This window comes from Paroedura picta, chromosome 4, assembly GCF_049243985.1.
Source record: "Paroedura picta isolate Pp20150507F chromosome 4, Ppicta_v3.0, whole genome shotgun sequence".
NCBI classification, from domain to species: Eukaryota; Metazoa; Chordata; class Lepidosauria; order Squamata; family Gekkonidae; genus Paroedura; species Paroedura picta.
This window is the reverse complement of record NC_135372.1, coordinates 74,202,774-74,221,647: the sequence shown is the minus strand read 5'-3', so window position 1 is coordinate 74,221,647 and position 18,874 is coordinate 74,202,774. Positions and strand designations below refer to the sequence as shown.

Sequence of the window (18,874 nt, the reverse complement as noted above, 5' to 3'; positions counted from 1 at the left end):
GACAAGCCATGGAAGCTTCCTGGATGATCATGGGCCAGTCACAGACTCTTGACCTAGCCTACCTCACAGGGACATGGTGAGGATAGAATGGAGTAGAGGAGAATGATTTAAGCTGCTTTGGGGCCCTGTTTCAAGAAAGTTGGGGTAAAAAAGAAAGAAAAAGAAATCCATGACATCATTTCAAGACCCAAATTCTTTTCTAATAATTATTTATGGTTTTCATTTAAAAAAAAACCCTTGTGTTAATAAGCAGTTGGCATTTCTTTAGCTCCTTCTAGTACACCAGCTGTTTCCATTCAACCAGATGTTTCAAGTGACTGGGACTGGCCAGGAAAATCAGGTTTGTTTAATGTTTTTAAAAATCTTGTACTCTTTTCTTTTTCAAAAGCAGTTTTGGATACTAACTTATTTTGTTTGTCTAAGTGGCTACTTTATAATGAACACGTGTGATGAGCTGATAAAAACATGGCAAATAGCAAAAGATGGTCTAAAATTAAGGTGACCAGATTTTAACATTGGTAAAGCGGGACACCATTGACCGGGGGGAGGGGGGGTTCTTGATTTAAAATTTGGTCTATATGGAGCAACAAAAAGTCTCATAGAACGCATAGAACGCAACAATAGTATTGTAATATATATTTTAAAATTTCAACATAAGTACAATTTGCCAGGTATCCCCAGATATCCCTCCAAAAGTGGGACAATCTGGTCACCTTATCTAAAATTGATTTTAAAAGAAATTGAATATAAATAAGCGTGGCAAAAATCCTAACGAAATGTAAAACGAAATGTAAAACTTACACAGGGATTTATACGTACATCTTTGAATATATTTCGTGGTTTTTCTGCTACTAAATTGGCACACAACCCAGTATGACAGGCTGCACTTATGCAACTGTCAGAAGCTGCTTCATGTAAAATGCAAAGTTGTTTCTTTTAGTGTCTATTTCCTTGATGATGAGAGCTAATGAGGCAGCCTAAGGGATTACCATCCCAATGTGCTTTTTGCCAAAATTGCTTGGGTGGATACTAGAACATGTTCACTACTTGTTAATCGCTGTCAATTTTCTTCAAATCACAATTTTTGCTATTTTGTATACATGTTGATGCATGCAAAAAACATTTTTTTTGTTGATGCATGCAAAAAACAATTCTGTCAGTTTATTTTTTTGTAAACGATTCTTCTCTCTTCCTTTTTCTTAGGAAGCCTAGGTAGGGGGAGTAAATCAGCTGCTACAAGCCCCACAGGATCAGTACATAGCACTCCAACACATCAGACAAAACCACAAACACTTGATCCTTTTGCTGACTTGGGAGCACTGGGAGCAAACTTAGCAGGTGAGGTTAAACATATTGCTTATGCTCACTAGATCCTGAGTGGAATAAATAGCCAAAAGCCTGGATAATCAGAAATGCATTTCATGCAGAACAGTAACTAATGAATTACACAATGGTACTACTAACTACTCATCAACTTCCAGTTTACAAATGAATGAACATAAGCAAAGAGCCAGTTTGGTGTAGTGGTTAGGAGTGCGGACTTCTAATCTGGCATGCCGGGTTCGATTCTGCGCTCCCCCACATGCAACCAGCTGGGTGACCTTGGGCTCGCCACGGCACTGATAAAACTGTTCTGACCGAGCAGTGATATCAGGGCTCTCTCAGCCTCACCCACCCCACAGGGTGTCTGTTGTGGGGAGAGGAATGGGAAGGCAACTGTAAGCCGCTTTGAGCCTCCTTTGGGTAGGGAAAAGCGGCATATAAGAACCAACTCTTCTTCTTCTTCTTCTTCTTCTTCAAATGCTGCAAAAAAACCCCACATAATGATTCTCTAGAACTTATAGCCACACTATAAATATTCAACAATGAAGAATGGAAGGAAGGAAGACTCTGGCCAGAGATGTTTGAAAGGGTGTGGGAAGAAAAATGGGAGAAGACTTCAAGGCTAGTGAACTCAGAATTTAGGCTGTTCCAGGTAGATAAGGCTCAAGTAATATTAGTGTTGTTGTGATGTTTGTGCATGGATTGCTTCTGGATCTAGCACCCTGTTTCCCCCCTGACATTTTTAGTTATAAATGATATATAGTAAACTGCTACAATAGATTTCAGGAGAATTTTAATGTTGGAATAGGAATTTTTACCTTGATGATAACAGGACCAAGGGATGATAACATGAGTTGTTTGCTTTTTTTTTTTTTGAGCCAGCTTGGTTAAGAGTGCCTACATTTATTCTGGTGAGTCAGGTTTGATTCTCTGCTCCTCCACATGGAGCCAGCTGGGTGACCTTGGGCTTGCCACCATACTGTTCAAGCTGTTCTTGCCGAGCAGGAATATCAGGGCTCTCTCAGCCTCACCTACCTCACAGGGTGTCTGTTGTGGGGAGAGGAAAGGGAAGAGGATTGCAAGCTGCTTTGAGACTCCTTCTGTTAGAGAAAAATCAGCATATGAGAACCAACTCTTCTTCTACTCCTCCTCAGATTGATTAACTAGCTATATTTTGTCTCTGGATTAAATATTGATCATCTAATCACATTTGAAGACACTGAATATGCTTAGAATGGGATGACAGAAAGCAAGAAGAAATGATGAGAAATGGTGCTGGGCCAGAGTTTGGAGAGCTAAGCAAACAGCAGAACCTTTAAGGCTTGAACTTGGAATATCAGACACAACCTAGCAGGAGCGCCTTCAATGAAAGCTTTCTAGAACTAACGATAAACACATTACGTCACTTGATACCCTGTGATAGCAATTTTCCTGCATTCAGATTATCAAAAGATAAACTTATACACTCTGCTACCAAATTGGGCTGCCTAAACTTACTCATTATTACCCACACTGCAATTGTGGCTAAGAAAAAGTTGTTGAACAACAAAGCAGGTGATACTAAAGAGAAATAGAGTCTGCTTATAAACTGAACTGAAAGTAAGACTTTCAGTGATATTTGGATGGGAGACCACCAAGGAAGATGTAGTGGCAAACCACCTCTGCGTTCCACTTGCTTTGAAACCCACTTGCTGGGATCGCCTGGAGTTGGTTGTGACTTGATAGCACATCCATCCACCCACCCATCCATCCATCCATCCATCCATCCATCCATCCATCCATCCATCCATCCATCCATCCATCCATCCATCACTTGTTTAAAATCTCATTTGCAATATAATTTTCTGTAGTATTTTTCCTCTTCCCTTTTTGTAACTAGATTATTTCCATCATCTTTCAGCTTTCTTGGCTTCAAATTTCTACTATGCCAATAACAGCTTGAATGTCATCCCCTTCTGTTTTTTAGCTTCATCTGATTAAATGTCACGTTAGTTTTTAGTGTCAGGTATCCCGCTTCCCTCTGCTGGCTTGCTGCTGCTCTGCAGGAGGAAAAAATGTATTGGATGACACATCACAGTACTTCTGGTTCTTTATCTGTTCTGTGAAATAGACGAAGCCTTGCATGACTGAAGGAAAAGTCGTAGAATATGCAAAGTCTTCACCAGCCTTTCAGAGTACAGTGGCAAAACAACCTGGGCAATGTTTAATAATATACATTTCATATTGTAATTATGTGATCGGGGATGGGATGCTGACAAGACTTCCAAGTTGAATAATGGTGTATGATCAAAAGGGATCAGTTGAGCAATAAAGTAAAAAATACCAAAGAGAAATATGGTCATATTGAAAACTAATCAGGGAATAAACATTGGATGGCTTCTTTAGCTCATGTATTCAAGTTTAGCACAGCAACCCTAAACAGAGTTGCACTTGGAAGGGTGCAGCTCTGCTTAGGAATTTACACTAAGCATATCTCATGATACACAATGTGGTTCTGGATCTACTTTTCCCACCTTTTTTGACTTTCCTTTTTGTGTGTGCTAAGGATTTGTTTTTGTTGGCAAGCCTTGTTTGTTATAACCTGGAAATGACAACGTGCATGTGAAATCTGTCAGTATATGGCAGTCAAGTATTGATCATACAGCCACTGCTATAAATGTATGTCAATGCAATGGATTCCAGGGGCATGTCCAGGCATGTAAGGGGCACGTCCAGGCATGTCTCTAGTTGTCAGCCTGAGTCTCCATAGGAATGCATTGGAATGATGTAATAAGGTATTGCACCTGTGGCTAATTACCTGAGTGAGTCAGCACTGTTGTGATTGGCTGTTAAACTGTATATATGGAGTATGCACTGGGTTTTCCTTCTGCCTTCTTCACTGAGAGCTAAGCAGGACATTCTGAAACTCTGCTAAATGTATTGCTGGATGCTGGATGTAAATAAATCACTGTAAATGATTTGCAACAACTTGGCTGTGTTGGTGAGTGATCTCTTCTCTGCTGGTGGTTGGACCTCTGTCCAAGTAAACGGCGCAAACTCGCAACAGGGTTATGGGCCCAGCACGCTGCGCTGGCGACCGGAGGCACCACCACTGAGGCTGGAAGAGAACTCAGTTGCCTGGAGTTGGACGAAGGTCTGTGGCTACCAAGAGTGACTTGGAGGACGTGCAGAACGCAGGGAAGTCCAGTGAGTCCGAGGATAGCACAGCGGACCAGGCAAGCAGCAGCGGCTCTCAGGAAAAGGCCGAGGAGGTGAGCATAGAGGAAGTCCAGGCGTCTTGGCTAGACGACAGCATGGCATACGCGGTGAATGCTCAGCTGGTGGATAAACTCACCTCAACAAACTATAGTGTGTGGGCACTCCGGATGGAGCACTATCTCACACGAGAGGCTCTGTGGGAGTATGTGACAGCTCCTCCAGCAGCCCCCACACCAGAAGACGTCAACAAGGACCGGAAAGCCCTGGCGAACATCGTTCTAAGTGTTGCAGATGACCAGCTGATCTTCGTGACTGGCTGTACGACGGCGAAGGCAGCATGGGACAGCTTGCAGTCGGTATATGTGAGGAGAACGGCAGGGTCCAAGATAGCAACAACAAGGAGGATGTACCGTCTCCGGTTATCTAAGGGAGAGTCGGTGAGAAATCACATCAACACATTGACAGCCTGTTTTCAGCAGCTAGAGAAACAAGGCAAGACGCTCCCAGACGAAGATAAAGTTTACATTCTTCTCTCCTCGTTAAGTGATGAATACAACGTGCTTATCACTTCCTTGGAAAGTCTCGACGCAGACAAGCTGACTCTTGTCTATGTGACGGGTCGTTTGCTCGAGGAACAAGCACGGCAGGACGAGTTAAGAACGGTTTCCCCTGGCGCCGGAGGTGTTAAAAGCGAGCAGCAAAGAATCAGCGGCTGCGACAGCGTTCCAGAGTTTAGCTCTGGGAGAAAACAACGGCAGAGCCAGGAACAATGTGTTTACAAGGTCCGACGTTGTTATGGTTGTGGCTCTAAGGAACATTTAAAAGCGAATTGCCCGAACAATAGCAAAAAGGCTAAGGGTAAGGATTGTTTGAAAAGGCAGGGAGCATCTTTGGTGGTAACTGGGGGTGGTGGTGTTGCTGGGATTTGGTTACTTGATTCAGGCGCCAGCCAGCATTTCTGTGCAGACAAAAAGCTCTTGAAGTCTGTACAGCCTTCCACTCTCAAACATGTAAACTTAGCGGACGGCAGCAGTTCTATAGTCAGCTGCCAGGGTAGTGTAGAATTTTCTGCCCTGGGGTGTGTGTTTGATCACGTTATGCATGTACCCTCGCTTGAAAATAACCTTCTTAGTGTATCCTCATTGGCTAAGCAGGGTTTCACTGTTCAGTTCTTTGGGGACAGGTGTACCATAAGCAAGGGTGATCAAACTCTGGTACAAGGAGAGATGCATAATGATGTTTACAGGATCGTGAATGGGTCTGCTAAAGCACAAGCGGTCCTGAACAAAAATCCCCATGAGAAATGTATCCACCTTCTTCATAGGCGCCTAGGCCACGCCAGTTTCAATGTCATAAACAAAACACTGGCTATGTTAGGCAGGGATGATGTACAAAAATGTGATGCGTTTTTGGATTGTGACATCTGTAAACAAACCAAATCCAAAGCTTTCCCTGTAGCCAAAAAGAGCTCTAGAATGAAGAGCCTTGGAATTAGTGCATTGTGATGTTATCGGCCCTTATCAGCCTAGTTTATCAAAAAACCGTTTCGCGGTCATTTACACAGATGACTATAGCAGATTCAGCTGGTTGTATATATTGAAACATAAATCCGAGGTGTTTCAGACCACCAAATATTGGCTTAAAAGGGTTGAAAAGCAACTGGGTTTGGAAATGGCTGCGTTCCAAACAGACATGGGAGGCGAATTTATGTCACTAGAGTTCACAAAGTGGCTTAAGGCCAAAGGCATAGAGCATAGGGTGGCTAATGTGGCAACCCCACAAGAAAACGGGCTGGCTGAGAGACGTGGGGCAGTCCTACAAACCATGATGTTATCAATGATAAAGGACTCAGGGTTAAACATGGGGTATTGGGCTGAAGCATTAAAAAATGCATGCTATGTGGTAAACCGTCTATGGACGAGCAGTATACAAAATATACCGTACAGGGTTTTATACTCCAAAAACCCAGACCTAGACCATCTGCAGGTGTTTGGCACCAAAGCCTGGGTAAATGTACCACTAACAAAACGTAGAAAAGGGAAGGACAGAGCTCAAAAGCTAACCTTTCTGGGTTACCAAAACAGTATGAAAAGCTATCGGTTTCTAAACCAAAATAATTCCTTGAGCTTCAGTCACTCAGCTGGTTTTTGTGAGAGTGAGGGCTGGCCAAGGATTCATGCAAATGATTTCCCTGGTAAGGTATCTCTCCCACTAACAGATGGCTCTGAAGGCCAAATGGAAATCAAGCAAGAGGCTACTCCCTCGTCTCCTGCTGACAGACAAGATTCTGCTCAAGCAGAAGGAGGTGAAAGAGTGCTTCCTAGGGTGTCAGAGCGTACCACAAAAGGAAAACCACCTCAGAGGTACGGTTATATCAATAACGTCTATGCTGAACCGGAGAATTATGAAGCAGTCATGTCTCTGGACAAGTCTGAGAGGGAGGCCTGGGTTCAGGCAATGGAGACTGAGTACAAATCTTTAATTGAAAATGAAGTGTTTACTTCTATGTGTTTGCCAGCAGGGAAAAAGGTGATATCTTGCAGATGGATTTACAAGCTCAAACGGTTAGCAGACGGCACAATCCTAAGAAAAGCCCGTCTGGTCGCTCGTGGTTTTAGTCAATGTAAACACTTGGACTATGACCAGACATTTGCCAGCACATTACGTGCAGAAACGCTAAGAGTGGCATTGCTAAAGGCAAGCCAAAATCGGATGAGAATACATCTTGCAGATTTTGTTACTGCTTACTTGAATGCAAGGGTAACAGAAAACATATTTATGACCCAGATCCCTGGTTTTGAAGGGGAAGACAAACACAAGGTCTTAAAAATAAACAAGGCGTTGTATGGACTTCATCAATCAGCATTTTTATGGAGAAAATGTCTTGATGAGGCACTACTCAGTGTTGGTTTCAAACAATGTATAGGTGACGTATGTATGTATAAAATACAATTGTTTGGGTCTAATTGCTATTTGCTGTGTTTCGTGGATGATTTAGCATTTCTGTACAACACAGAGCAACAAGTTGATTGGTTTGTGAAAACAACAGAACAACTGTTTAAGGTCAAGCATCTGGGCAATGTGGAGCATTACCTAGGTGTTGACATATCCCAGGATGGCCAGGGTGGCTATGAAATGTTCCAAGGGAAGAAAATACTAAAGTTACTGGAGAGGTTTAACATGTTGGAAGCGAAGGCTGTAAATTCTCCAATAACCACTAGCTATCTAAAAGACCCAGAGGGTGCGATGTTGGAAGATGTGACAACCTTCCAATCGCTCGTGGGCTCTTTGCTATATATAGCTACTTGGTGTAGGCCAGATATATACTATGCCACTCATTTGTTGTGTCAGCGATGTTCCTGTCCAACAATGAGAGACTGGGTGGCAGCAAAACGCATACTTAGATATCTTAAAGGTACGGTACACCTTAAGCTATCTCTAAGTGTGGATAATAATCCAAGGGTGTGGGCGTTTAGTGATGCAAGTTGGGGTGACCTCAATGGAAAATCCACATCAGGGATCGCAATTTATGTGTCTGGTGCTCTAATAATTTGGAAAGCATTGAAACAATCACACGTGGCCACAAGTACATGTGAGGCTGAGTTCTCTGCTTTAAGTGAATTGTGCTTACAGGTTGAATGGTTAAATCAAGTCTTAACAGATTTTGACATTAATGCACCGTTGCCAATAAAGGTGTATTGTGACAGTACGGCAGCCACCCAGCTGGCTGTTGACAAAGGAATAAAATCCCGCAGTAAACATATAACCATTCGTTACCAGAATGTAAGAGAAACTGTAAAGAAGAACTTAGTAACATTGGAACATTGCAAATCAGAAAACAATGTAGCAGATATCTTTACGAAGGCGCTAAGTGTGGATAGATTTATCCAACTGTGCAAAGCCTTGCGCATAATGGCTAAAGAGGAAAATGACACATCCAGGAATGATCAATACATGCCTGAGGAGGTGTGTCAGTATATGGCAGTCAAGTATTGATCATACAGCCACTGCTATAAATGTATGTCAATGCAATGGATTCCAGGGGCATGTCCAGGCATGTAAGGGGCACGTCCAGGCATGTCTCTAGTTGTCAGCCTGAGTCTCCATAGGAATGCATTGGAATGATGTAATAAGGTATTGCACCTGTGGCTAATTACCTGAGTGAGTCAGCACTGTTGTGATTGGCTGTTAAACTGTATATATGGAGTATGCACTGGGTTTTCCTTCTGCCTTCTTCACTGAGAGCTAAGCAGGACATTCTGAAACTCTGCTAAATGTATTGCTGGATGCTGGATGTAAATAAATCACTGTAAATGATTTGCAACAACTTGGCTGTGTTGGTGAGTGATCTCTTCTCTGCTGGTGGTTGGACCTCTGTCCAAGTAAACGGCGCAAACTCGCAACGGCACATTCCTCTCATTGAAAACTTTGTACATTCCTGAGCATAAACTTAACTGCTTTTACCTGAATGACTTGGTCACCTGTTGGAAGTTGGAGACTGAATCCAGGCACCTCCTCCTTCCAGAACATCAGGAGGCCAATCTTACGATAGAATTTTTCTGTGAGGAATACAGTATCAGTCTGTTATTTGTACTATGAGAATGCAGAGCTTTATCCAGTCAACGTAACTCCATAAAATTATTATTTACCTGGTGCAAGAGTTCTATACACATTTCTTCTATGTGTCCCCAGCTTAATGACAATAGTGTGTGTGCAAAGTCAAATACTACTTTTTGTTAACTATTTTTTCTTTTTAAAAATGATAGAGCTTTAAGAACCAGAATGTAAACATTCAGTCAATCTGGATTTTCGGGGGGGGGGGGGGAGTGTTCAACATAAACCAAGCAGATTTATGCAGATTACAGATCAGAGAATCTGAGGGATACCAGTATAGCTGAGCCTGAATAAAAACTGATTTGGGAGAACTTTTATTTGAGAATAGTCAGCTGTACTGAAGATCAGCTGGGGCTGTGGGAGCTGAGAGTTCCTGGGCAGGTTTGCATATAGTGGGGAGAAACCTCCCCACTGCACACAGATCCTGGGGCCAACTTCTCCTGCAGCATGATATAAATTACACTGCAGAAGAAGCCAAACCAGCCCCAGGGTCAGGCTGGCTTTTGAAACTCTGGCATGTTTCTTCTGGGGTCTATTGGACCCAGAAAGATTCGGGATTTTCAAAAAGTCCCAGATCTGGTATTGGGATCCAGGAATTTTCAGAAATATCTAATTTTTGGGGGGTCCAAAAGACCCAAACTGAAAAATACTCATTTTATTTTATGCACATCCCTAGTCTGGATCTGTTTATTCAAAGATTAGGACTCAGACTGAAGATGCTTTGACATGTACACACTGACTTCTTACTCATAAATAATATTTATTTAGGCTTAATCGCCATAGGTCATGCACTAAGGAGCATTTAGGAACTGAAAATAACAAAAAGTTAAATTTAGCTACATCAATTGTGCAAGTTTTGCTTACTACCCTATATACTTGCGTATAAGCCTAGTTTTTCAGCATCTTTTTGATGTTGAAAAAGCCCTCCTCAGCTTATACATGGGTATACACGGTAACTGAAATAAAAGCCTGTTCTAGCCAGCCAATTGTTGCATTGCCTTTTGCAAATGTGTACTGCAAGCTAAGCTTGCTCTGGCAGCTTGTAGGACATCAACAGTTTGACTGAGGGACTCTGATCTTTTTTTTTCCTTTTGCCTTCGCTTCTTCCTCTTCTTAATCACTTTTTCCAAACTATTCTTTTGGTTTCTGTGGGTGGGGTGGGTTTTGTAAGGGCTTTGGGATTTACTGTTTCTTTCTCCTAGTGTTTCTTCTTTTATCTGAGGGGCAGCATTGTTTGCCTTTTCTTCTTGGGGTTGTGTTTCTTTTAAAAGTTTATTTTTACAGTTCTTTCTTTCAGTGTTCAGTTTTACAGTTCTTTATTTCAGTGCTTTGTTCTGGGGGGTACTGCAGTTGTAGTTAGGATTGTCCATTCTCCCAGTTTGGTAGTTGTTGTACTTATTGTAGTAGGTTGCCAACTTCGGGTACTGTTGTTCTCCTCTGGTTTGCTGGCCTGGTGGGCACTGTTTGGTTCTCCTGCCAGAGCTGTTCTCACAGAGCTGATCTATCAGAGCTCTCTCAGGGTGTCTGGCATCAAGAGAGGAAGGGAAGGCAATTTTAAGCCGCTTTGAGACTCCTTTGGTTAGTGAAAGACGGGGCACAAAAACCAGCAGCGATTCATCCTCTTGACTTTTCTGTATTTGTTGGGGAGGGGGGAGGCTGGGTGGGAGAGCCTGTGATGATGGAGCATTTCCCACCCTCGGCTTATATGTGAGTCAATGTTTGCCCAGATTTTGGTGTAAAATTAGATGCCTCAGCTTACATGCAGTATATATGGTAGTTCCCTTTCCCCACCCTCTACTGTACATATTTTTCATGCTGCTGAAATCATTCATTGGAGAATATAAATTACAATAAGGAATAGCATTTAGTTAGGAATATTATCTCTCTCACATTAGCAGATTTTGTGGCCATAGCTTTTAAAGAGAAAAAGAATCGTATTGAATGGCATTGAACCAACAATGCTGATATAGATGATTAAAAAAGGAAGTCATATAAGACTTGTGAAAACATCTGTCATTCTAGGTGACCTCTTATATTGTTTATGCTAATATGACCCAGGAGTATGTTTCTAAATAGAAAATCTAAATAATTTGTTTGATCATTGATGTTTTTGTGCATCAATGAATTTCTTCCTAGCTGTGGCATATTTTGGACAGTAGAAAAGGCCGTGTGATAATGAATCACCCATCTCCAAAGGATACTGCAAAAGGGCTGCTCTGGAGGCATCTAAGCTGTGGGCAGTGTGTTCCAGCACACTATCATACAACTGCCTGTTTCAAAACTGACTGTCTTATTGATTTCTGACATTTAGTTCCTTGATTCACCTTGGATGCCAATCCAGCAGCTTGCTTGGTGTTCTAAAACTACAAAGTGACCCTTGTATGTGTTGAAGTGTTTGCACAAACCCTGACCTCTGAGCACTGGAACATTGTTAGATACCCTGGGTTGCATCCAGACTAAATCTTCCACTAACAGAAAGGGAGATGTCATTTCTGCTGAATATTGGGGATCATAACCTGCTATGGGAAGAGAGGACAGGAAGCCTGTATGCCACTGATGGAAATGTCTTGTGTTCACAGAAAGCTTAGTCTGTATCCAGCCCTCTGTGTCTTTATAAAACTTTTCTGCTCCCCTCCCCAACAAATGTAAATTAAATTAATGAAAGACTAAAGATAAACTGCTATATACCCAAAGTGCAATATTAAATATCTCATCTCCTGTTTTATGTGTTTCAGGTTGTCCTTCCTTTACGAGTAAACCCAGTACACCCACAGGAATAGGAGGAAGTTTTCCTCCTATGGGTTCACCACAGAAGCCATCACCTCAGCCAGTGGGAAGTGGCAGTTGGCAACAAAGTTCAGGTTATCCGTGGCCACAATCACAGTCCAAACCCCAGCAAAGCATGCCACATTCCTCTCCCCAAAATAGGCCCAACTACAATGTGAGCTTTTCGGCAATGCCTGGGAGCCAAAATGACCGTGGGAAGGGAACAGGAAGTTCTGGTAAATTGAACTTTTAAGTCAATGTAACTTTTCCTTGGGGGGGGGGAGTAAAGATTTCTTTGTTTAAAATATTTATGACATTATCTATATATCTGGAAACCACTTGGTGCAGGATTAGGGCTATGCATTTGGTCTATCCAAGAAAAAAAAAGCAAAGAAGCAAACAAAAAACAATCTTGAAATATACCATACCAGTATTTTCTGGATATCTTTTTAGCCAGATATATTAGGGATTTTTCAGGACCACTGGAAAGAAGCCCAGTTTAAACTGGACTGCAGGAGCCAAACTAAGTGAGATTGGCTGCAAGAGAAGACAAGCCAGCCCCAGAATTTACATATGATGGGGAGAGACAGGTCTTATACACCTGTATACAGTTAAGTTTGGATGGGCAACCCCTGACAGACATACTGTGCAACAGCAGACTTTTGCTTGGCATAGCAGATCCCTTTGCTGCATCCCAAAAGCAGCAGGGTAGTTGAATTGGGATGAATCATGTCATGGCTGGGTAGCAGAATGGCAAAGTAAAAGTCAGCATGGTTTTGAGAAGAGGTCACTCCTCTAGAACAGGAACTATTTACAGTAAGAATTTAGAGCCAAAAACTCTTGTATTCACAGACTTCCTGAAACATTGCTATAGATCTCAGCTAGCACTCATATAGTTTCTTGCCACAAGATTTTCACAGCTGAATTGGCTGAAAATTTGGAAATAATAAAACTAGCCCGGATACTAAAATCGTCATCATGAAAAGAGGGGGGGGGGGGAATAGAGAAGGTGCTTTTTACATATGCCATGAGTTACAAATGCCATGAGGGGGAATTCTAGGGTCCATTCTGCACCCGGAAAATATTGTGAAAAGCTTACCTCTCGCTGACACCATTTTTGTGGTGTTTTGCACTTAGTTGTCTATGTCCAGCGTCCCAGCAGCAAACCTCAAGCAACATCCTCCATTTTAAAGTGCCATTTGGGGAATCGCATAAAGTGGATTCCCAAAAATATGTAATGCAAGCAAAGAAGAGCAACCTGCAAGCCACACACAAGGGAAATGTGTGGAGCCGAAGTAGCGCTATGTCCGCCTCCAGTGCCTGCCCTTGTGCCTGACTTCTTCTACCTTCTCCCGGGGATGCGCCTTTTTATTTTTAAACCAAACTGCCCGGAGCAATGAATAGGCATTAAATTGTCCAGGAAGAGCAAAAAAAAAAAAAAATTCCCCACCAGTTCCCCCCCAAAATCGGGGACAAGTGTGTTCCTCTCCTCCGCCATTTCAAGCAGTCGTGCACAGTGATTAGAAGTGTGAGAAGGCGGCAGAGAGAAGTGGGAAACCCAGGAAGTGAGAAATGGCCAGAGGCACGATTTTTAATAGTGTTACGCCATAGTGCTGCCATAATGTTATTTTTTCCGATGTGCAGAATGGCCCTAGGAATCTCACAGTATTCAAGTTTAAACAGGGTAGTTAAGAATACACTCTAGAAAACTGAGAACAAAGTTTTAAGTGTAAACTGTTCCACTGATGTGAACTTTTATCACAAAGTATCTTTTAGGCCCAGCCAATATGCTGGTGGTATTTTTCTTCCGCTATCATCACAGTGTATACACAAAAAGCAAACCCTGTTCCATACGTGATTTTCTAAGAAAGGCTTGCTTTATCCTTTACTTCCCTGCCCAACATCTTCACAGGCAGATGTTTCATTTTTACAGCATTTGGGCCAAAAGAGTTTCCTGTCCTTGGGACAAACGTTCACTTTAGGCAGCTGTATGCTTTATAGTTTGCAATAATATATTCTGGCAATAGATTTGGAATAATATGGCATTTATACCTTTTGAAGTACTTTGCTTAAACCCTTTTATCATCTTTAAGACTCAAAGCCGAAAGGAACTGCTGACTTTGAAGACCTCTTATCTGGTCAAGGTTTTAATGCCCACAAAGACAAGAAGGGACCAAGAACAATAGCAGAAATGAGGAAGGAAGAAATGGCCAAGGAGATGGATCCTGAGAAGCTAAAAGTAAGCTGCGTGTTTGTAATCTGATAACTATTAAGGACATTGTTTTTTGCTTGGGAAATAACTTTAGATATTTCACACTGTGGAGATGGGGTAGGGAAGGGGTCAGATGAATAGTTCATCTTGTCTCTGTAATTAGGAGTTCCATGTGAACTTCATTCATGCCTTTGCAAACCACGAAGAAGAATATTTAATGCAGTAACAATAAAATAGAATCTAATTTTGTATTTCTTTTGGGATTTAAAATTTATAAGTTATCAATGGCCTTCCAGAATAGTCACATTTCCAATGTGTTTTTTTTGAAGACTTGCAGAGAAGCACATAATGTAGGGTCAGCATTCAAGAAGACCCTCCTATGAGTTCTCACCAGCTGAACAACTATTTCCTGCAGCAGGGATCTTCCAGATGATCTTAAGGCATGAACTATTTCATAATGGAGTAAGCAGTCCAGGGTGGATCCAGACAAAACTAGAATGGATCCAGACATAGCACAAATTGCCCCATCCAGCAGCAAGTGGCCTTTCATGTCATTCCTCAAGGTCCCCTAGCAACATTTAATGTATATCAGTGCGCTGCATTGGGAGGGGAGAGACAAGAAAGATACCTTTTGCTGATGGAAAATTTCATCTGGGCCCCCCAACTCTCGAGGTACTTGGAAATGAAACCACAGGAAAGGGCAGAATCCCTGCATATGTTTGGAACTTTTAAATGTTAAAAACAGCAGCATGATATGAGCCTGGAAAACTATGGCCATTTCCGCACAGAGGAGTAAAACACGAGTGGCTTCTGCTGGCAAACGTGATATGATAAATCTTGCATTTGCACCCTTCCTCACAGGGAGACCCCTCCCACGTTTTCTTTCTGCCCCGTCGAGGCTTTTTGCCTCCTGACAAGGCTGCAAGGGAAAGCAACACAAACACAAACTTCTCCCTCCATTCCTTGTCAATCACAGCAAGCCACCAATCACAACACAGCAGTTCTCTTGTGGACTGAAAATTTTTCCTGCCCTGAAATTAATTTTTTTTAAAGCACTTCTGCGTTGCTATGCAATAATGCCAGAACATAGATGCATCTTAAATAAAATCAACACTGCCCCGCTGCTATGGAGAAACACCAGAACGATACAGCATTCCTCCCCCCTTTGGGAATTTTTTTTTTTGCACTTTATTTCTGTCTGGGTGGATTTCTGAGATGCTGCACATTGTTCCTGGATCCCAAGAAGACATTTTTTTTTGCTAATGGTTGGCTTTAAAACAAGCTGATCAGACCCCTTTATGATCAGCAGAAGGCTGCCAGACCACCTGCCCACCCTTTCCCAGCTCATTTCCCACTTCCAGATAACACAAACAGGACTGTTTTTGCCTGCCCTAGTTCAAATTCAAAAAGTCTTTAATGGCATATAAAAACATCTATATGAAAGTAAGTAGTTCATTAATAATACATGATTACATAGTTTTAAGATAAAACAAATAGATTAAGTAAAAAAAATGTCTAGAAGTCTAGACAGGTAACTGAAGCCCCAAAATACAATTCGTCCTATTGGTAGGCTTAAAAACAAAGCACACACATAGCTGAATGATCGGAAGAAAGCTCCTCAGTCACCTGCCCCCCCTTCCTGCTCATTTCCCACTGCCAGAAAACAGAAATGGGGTTGTGTTATCCCTGCCTGATCCCAAGAAGACTGTGGACACTTTATTTCACCTTGGATAATGTAGGTTTGCAGTCCTGCTGCAATACAGACCATGCCATTTAAAAAGAAATTACTCAAAGCAGGAAATGGAGAGGGGAGGGTGGGACAAAGCTGCTGAGACTATTGCACGCTTCCCCCTCCATATGGTCTTTTCTCTGGCTACTCACTGGTTGCTCACCAGTGGTTTGCATGGCTTAGTTTGGTAAATCAAGTTTTCTGGATTCCTGAAATAGCGATTTAAAAATGGCCGAATTGTGACCCGGGTACTGGATAGCCTCAGGATGATGGCAACATAATGTGGAGGGAGCTGCATATGCCATCAACTTGCCAAGGCTGTCCAGGAAAACTTTCTTTATGCGGAAATGGCATGAGAGGACATGTAACAGATATATTAAAACACCTATACCTCACAGGCTCCAATAATTCCTTGCATTGTGGGCCCTTTAAAACATGGAGAAAGGTTATTGGCTGCCTCACAGGGCAATATCAGTGCAGGGTAACCTGAAGCATCCCTGATAATTGTTCATCCAGTTGTTGCTTGAAAACTGCCACTGAGGGGGGAACTCACCGCCTTGCTAGGTAGATGATTTCACTGCTGAACTATTCTTGCTCCCTGCTTTTCTCTAAGTGACAATCTTTCAAGTACTTAAAAATGAGCAATCATGTTCCCCCTCAACTTCTTCTTCTCTGGACTGAACATTCCCAATTTCCTCAGTCTTTGCTTGCAGGACTTGGTCTCCAGGACACTGCTCATCCTCATTGCTTTCTTTCTGCACTTGGTCAATTCTGTCTACATCCTGTTTCCACACAAGGAATATCATTCAGATTTGCATTTTTAAAGGGTCAAGTTTTTGTGTCCATTTCCACGTTGAAATTTCTAAATTTCCACATTGAAATTTGCTTGAATTGCCCCCTCACTTGCCCCACGGCAAAGGAATCCCCAGAAAACCAGTTTTAATTTTTTGTCGTCACCATCTTCCGTCCCCCCTCATATGTTCTGGAAAATCTGCCGTTGTTTTTGCACCTTTGTTTTCCTTATGCCCTGTAATCCCATCATTCTGCACCATTAATTGCCTCCCCCTTTCCTTCAAAGTGTCCTGAATGTAATTTTTAAAAACCCACCTGAGAGAGCCAGTTTGGTGTAGTGGTTAGGAATGCGGACTTCTAATCTGGCATGCCAGGTTCAATTCTGCGCTCCCCCACATGCAACCAGCTGGGTGACCTTGGGCTCACCATGGCTCTGATAAAGCTGTTCTGACCGAGCAGGAATATCAGGGCTCTCTCAGCCTCACCCACCCCACAGGGTGTCTGTTGTGGGGGGAGGAATGGGAAGGCGACTGTAAGCCACTTTGAGCCTCCTTCGGGTAGGGAAAAGCGGCATATAAGAACCCAATTCTTCTTCTTCTCTCTCTTATAATGTTATAGCATCATAACACTGCTGTTTTTAAAAGGATGATTGTGTTACAAGGCTGTTTCTGAGTTTTTAAAAAAGCAGCACTGCAGTCTTACACCGCAGTGTTATGATGTTGTAATGTTATAACTCAGGGGTCTAGTTTTTTTTTTAATTACAGTTGGGACACTTTGGGGGAAAGGGGGGAGGTAATCAACTGTGCAGAATGGTGGGATTAAGGGGTGCAATGAAACAAAGGAGCATGCAGGGGAAGGGAACAAACTATGATGGGAGGCTACCTGCATCGGACTCAGTGCAGAAAGCATGTTGCGAATTTCAGCCTGGGAAATAAGGGGAGGAATGTGCAAATGTGGAAATGCTAAGCATCAACTCGCAGCATCCAAAGGAAATCCAAAGTGAGGCTAAAACAAGGCATGTCTCCTAATGTGGAAACAGTCAGTCTGAAGTGACTTCATTCTCTTTTGTGTTGAATCCCAGAAGCAATGTTATATATTTGTTTTTGAAGATAGTATCTTTGTTCTTCCTTTTTTCTAATATTGGAAGAAGTTCTGGAAAGGCATTCAGTAAACCTTTTCAACACTTGCATTATGTAGCAGTTGTCTGGTTCTGAAATATATATGCATACACAGATCCTTGAGTGGATTGAAGGAAAGGAGAGAAATATAAGAGCCTTGTTATCCACAATGCACACGGTGCTATGGGAAGGTGAAACAAAATGGAAACCAGTTGGCATGGCAGATCTTGTTACTCCAGAGCAAGTGAAGAAAGTCTATCGGAAAGCAGTGCTTGTTGTTCATCCGGACAAAGTAAGTAGCTTTATTTGCAAATAAATAATTTCATTTACAGTTATTAGTCACATAATATCTCCTTTATACTAGTTACGATTTAAAAATGATATGTAATAAGCAGCCACGATCTCTTGTGGAGAACATTTTTAATATCCTTATGGTACAATGCTGCTTACAGGTCACAATTAAAACCATATAGTTTTACAGAAACAAAATAAAACCTCAGATAACCTTTCTTCCCTGTAAAGGATAATTGTAGTGTTTATTATTGCTAATGGGGTAATATTAGAGAACTAGCAGTGCACACATGAATGCACTGAGTGCTAGAATGGGAGCCTGTGCGGAAGGCTCCTTCCTAATGTGGTGGCTCTGACTGCATGATGCTGGGAGGCTGCAATATCCTCACCCCAGTGCCACTCCTAGCCCTGCACGGTCTGGGCTGCCGTACCAGGGAGGGCTTCCGCATGGCCTCCCGGTCCATGCAGTGCTGAGGCATCAAGATGTCTCCCTGCCACCTGCCTGCCTATCTGTATCCCTATGGACCAAGGAGCAGTGCTGGGGCGAGGGGGGGCCTGTGCAGATGTTTCTCCTGGTGCAGCAGCTCTAGGTGCATGGGGCTGGGAGGCAGAACTGTCCCCTGCGCCACAGCAGCGGCACTCCCCACCCCATGGGGAAGTGAATGGTGAGGTGGCGTGGAAGTGTCTGGTGGGCCTGGCCCCAGCAATGTCACCCCTGGAGCCATGGGGAGATGGGCAAACGGACGGCTTGCTACCGCAGCCCCACAAGGCCACATGCCAGCCCTAGTGTGCGGCATTTATGAGGGCAGTGCACTTCCTCCCTGGACCTGG

The 18,874-nt window shown here is 42.7% G+C and overlaps 1 protein-coding gene across 6 annotated transcripts in view; it reads left to right on the top strand.

Moving 5' to 3' along the window:
• The window catches only part of DNAJC6 (DnaJ heat shock protein family (Hsp40) member C6), a 74,983-nt gene that overhangs the window by 52,492 nt on the left and 3,617 nt on the right, over positions 1–18,874 (top strand). For all 6 annotated transcript variants that reach the window (XM_077333446.1, XM_077333447.1, XM_077333442.1 and 3 more), the window contains 5 exons: positions 269–340; positions 1,204–1,338; positions 11,871–12,137; positions 13,995–14,140; positions 17,868–18,044. In XM_077333446.1, coding sequence (XP_077189561.1) covers positions 269–340; positions 1,204–1,338; positions 11,871–12,137; positions 13,995–14,140; positions 17,868–18,044 — 797 coding nt within the window. The remainder of the gene's footprint in view (positions 1–268; positions 341–1,203; positions 1,339–11,870; positions 12,138–13,994; positions 14,141–17,867; positions 18,045–18,874) is intronic.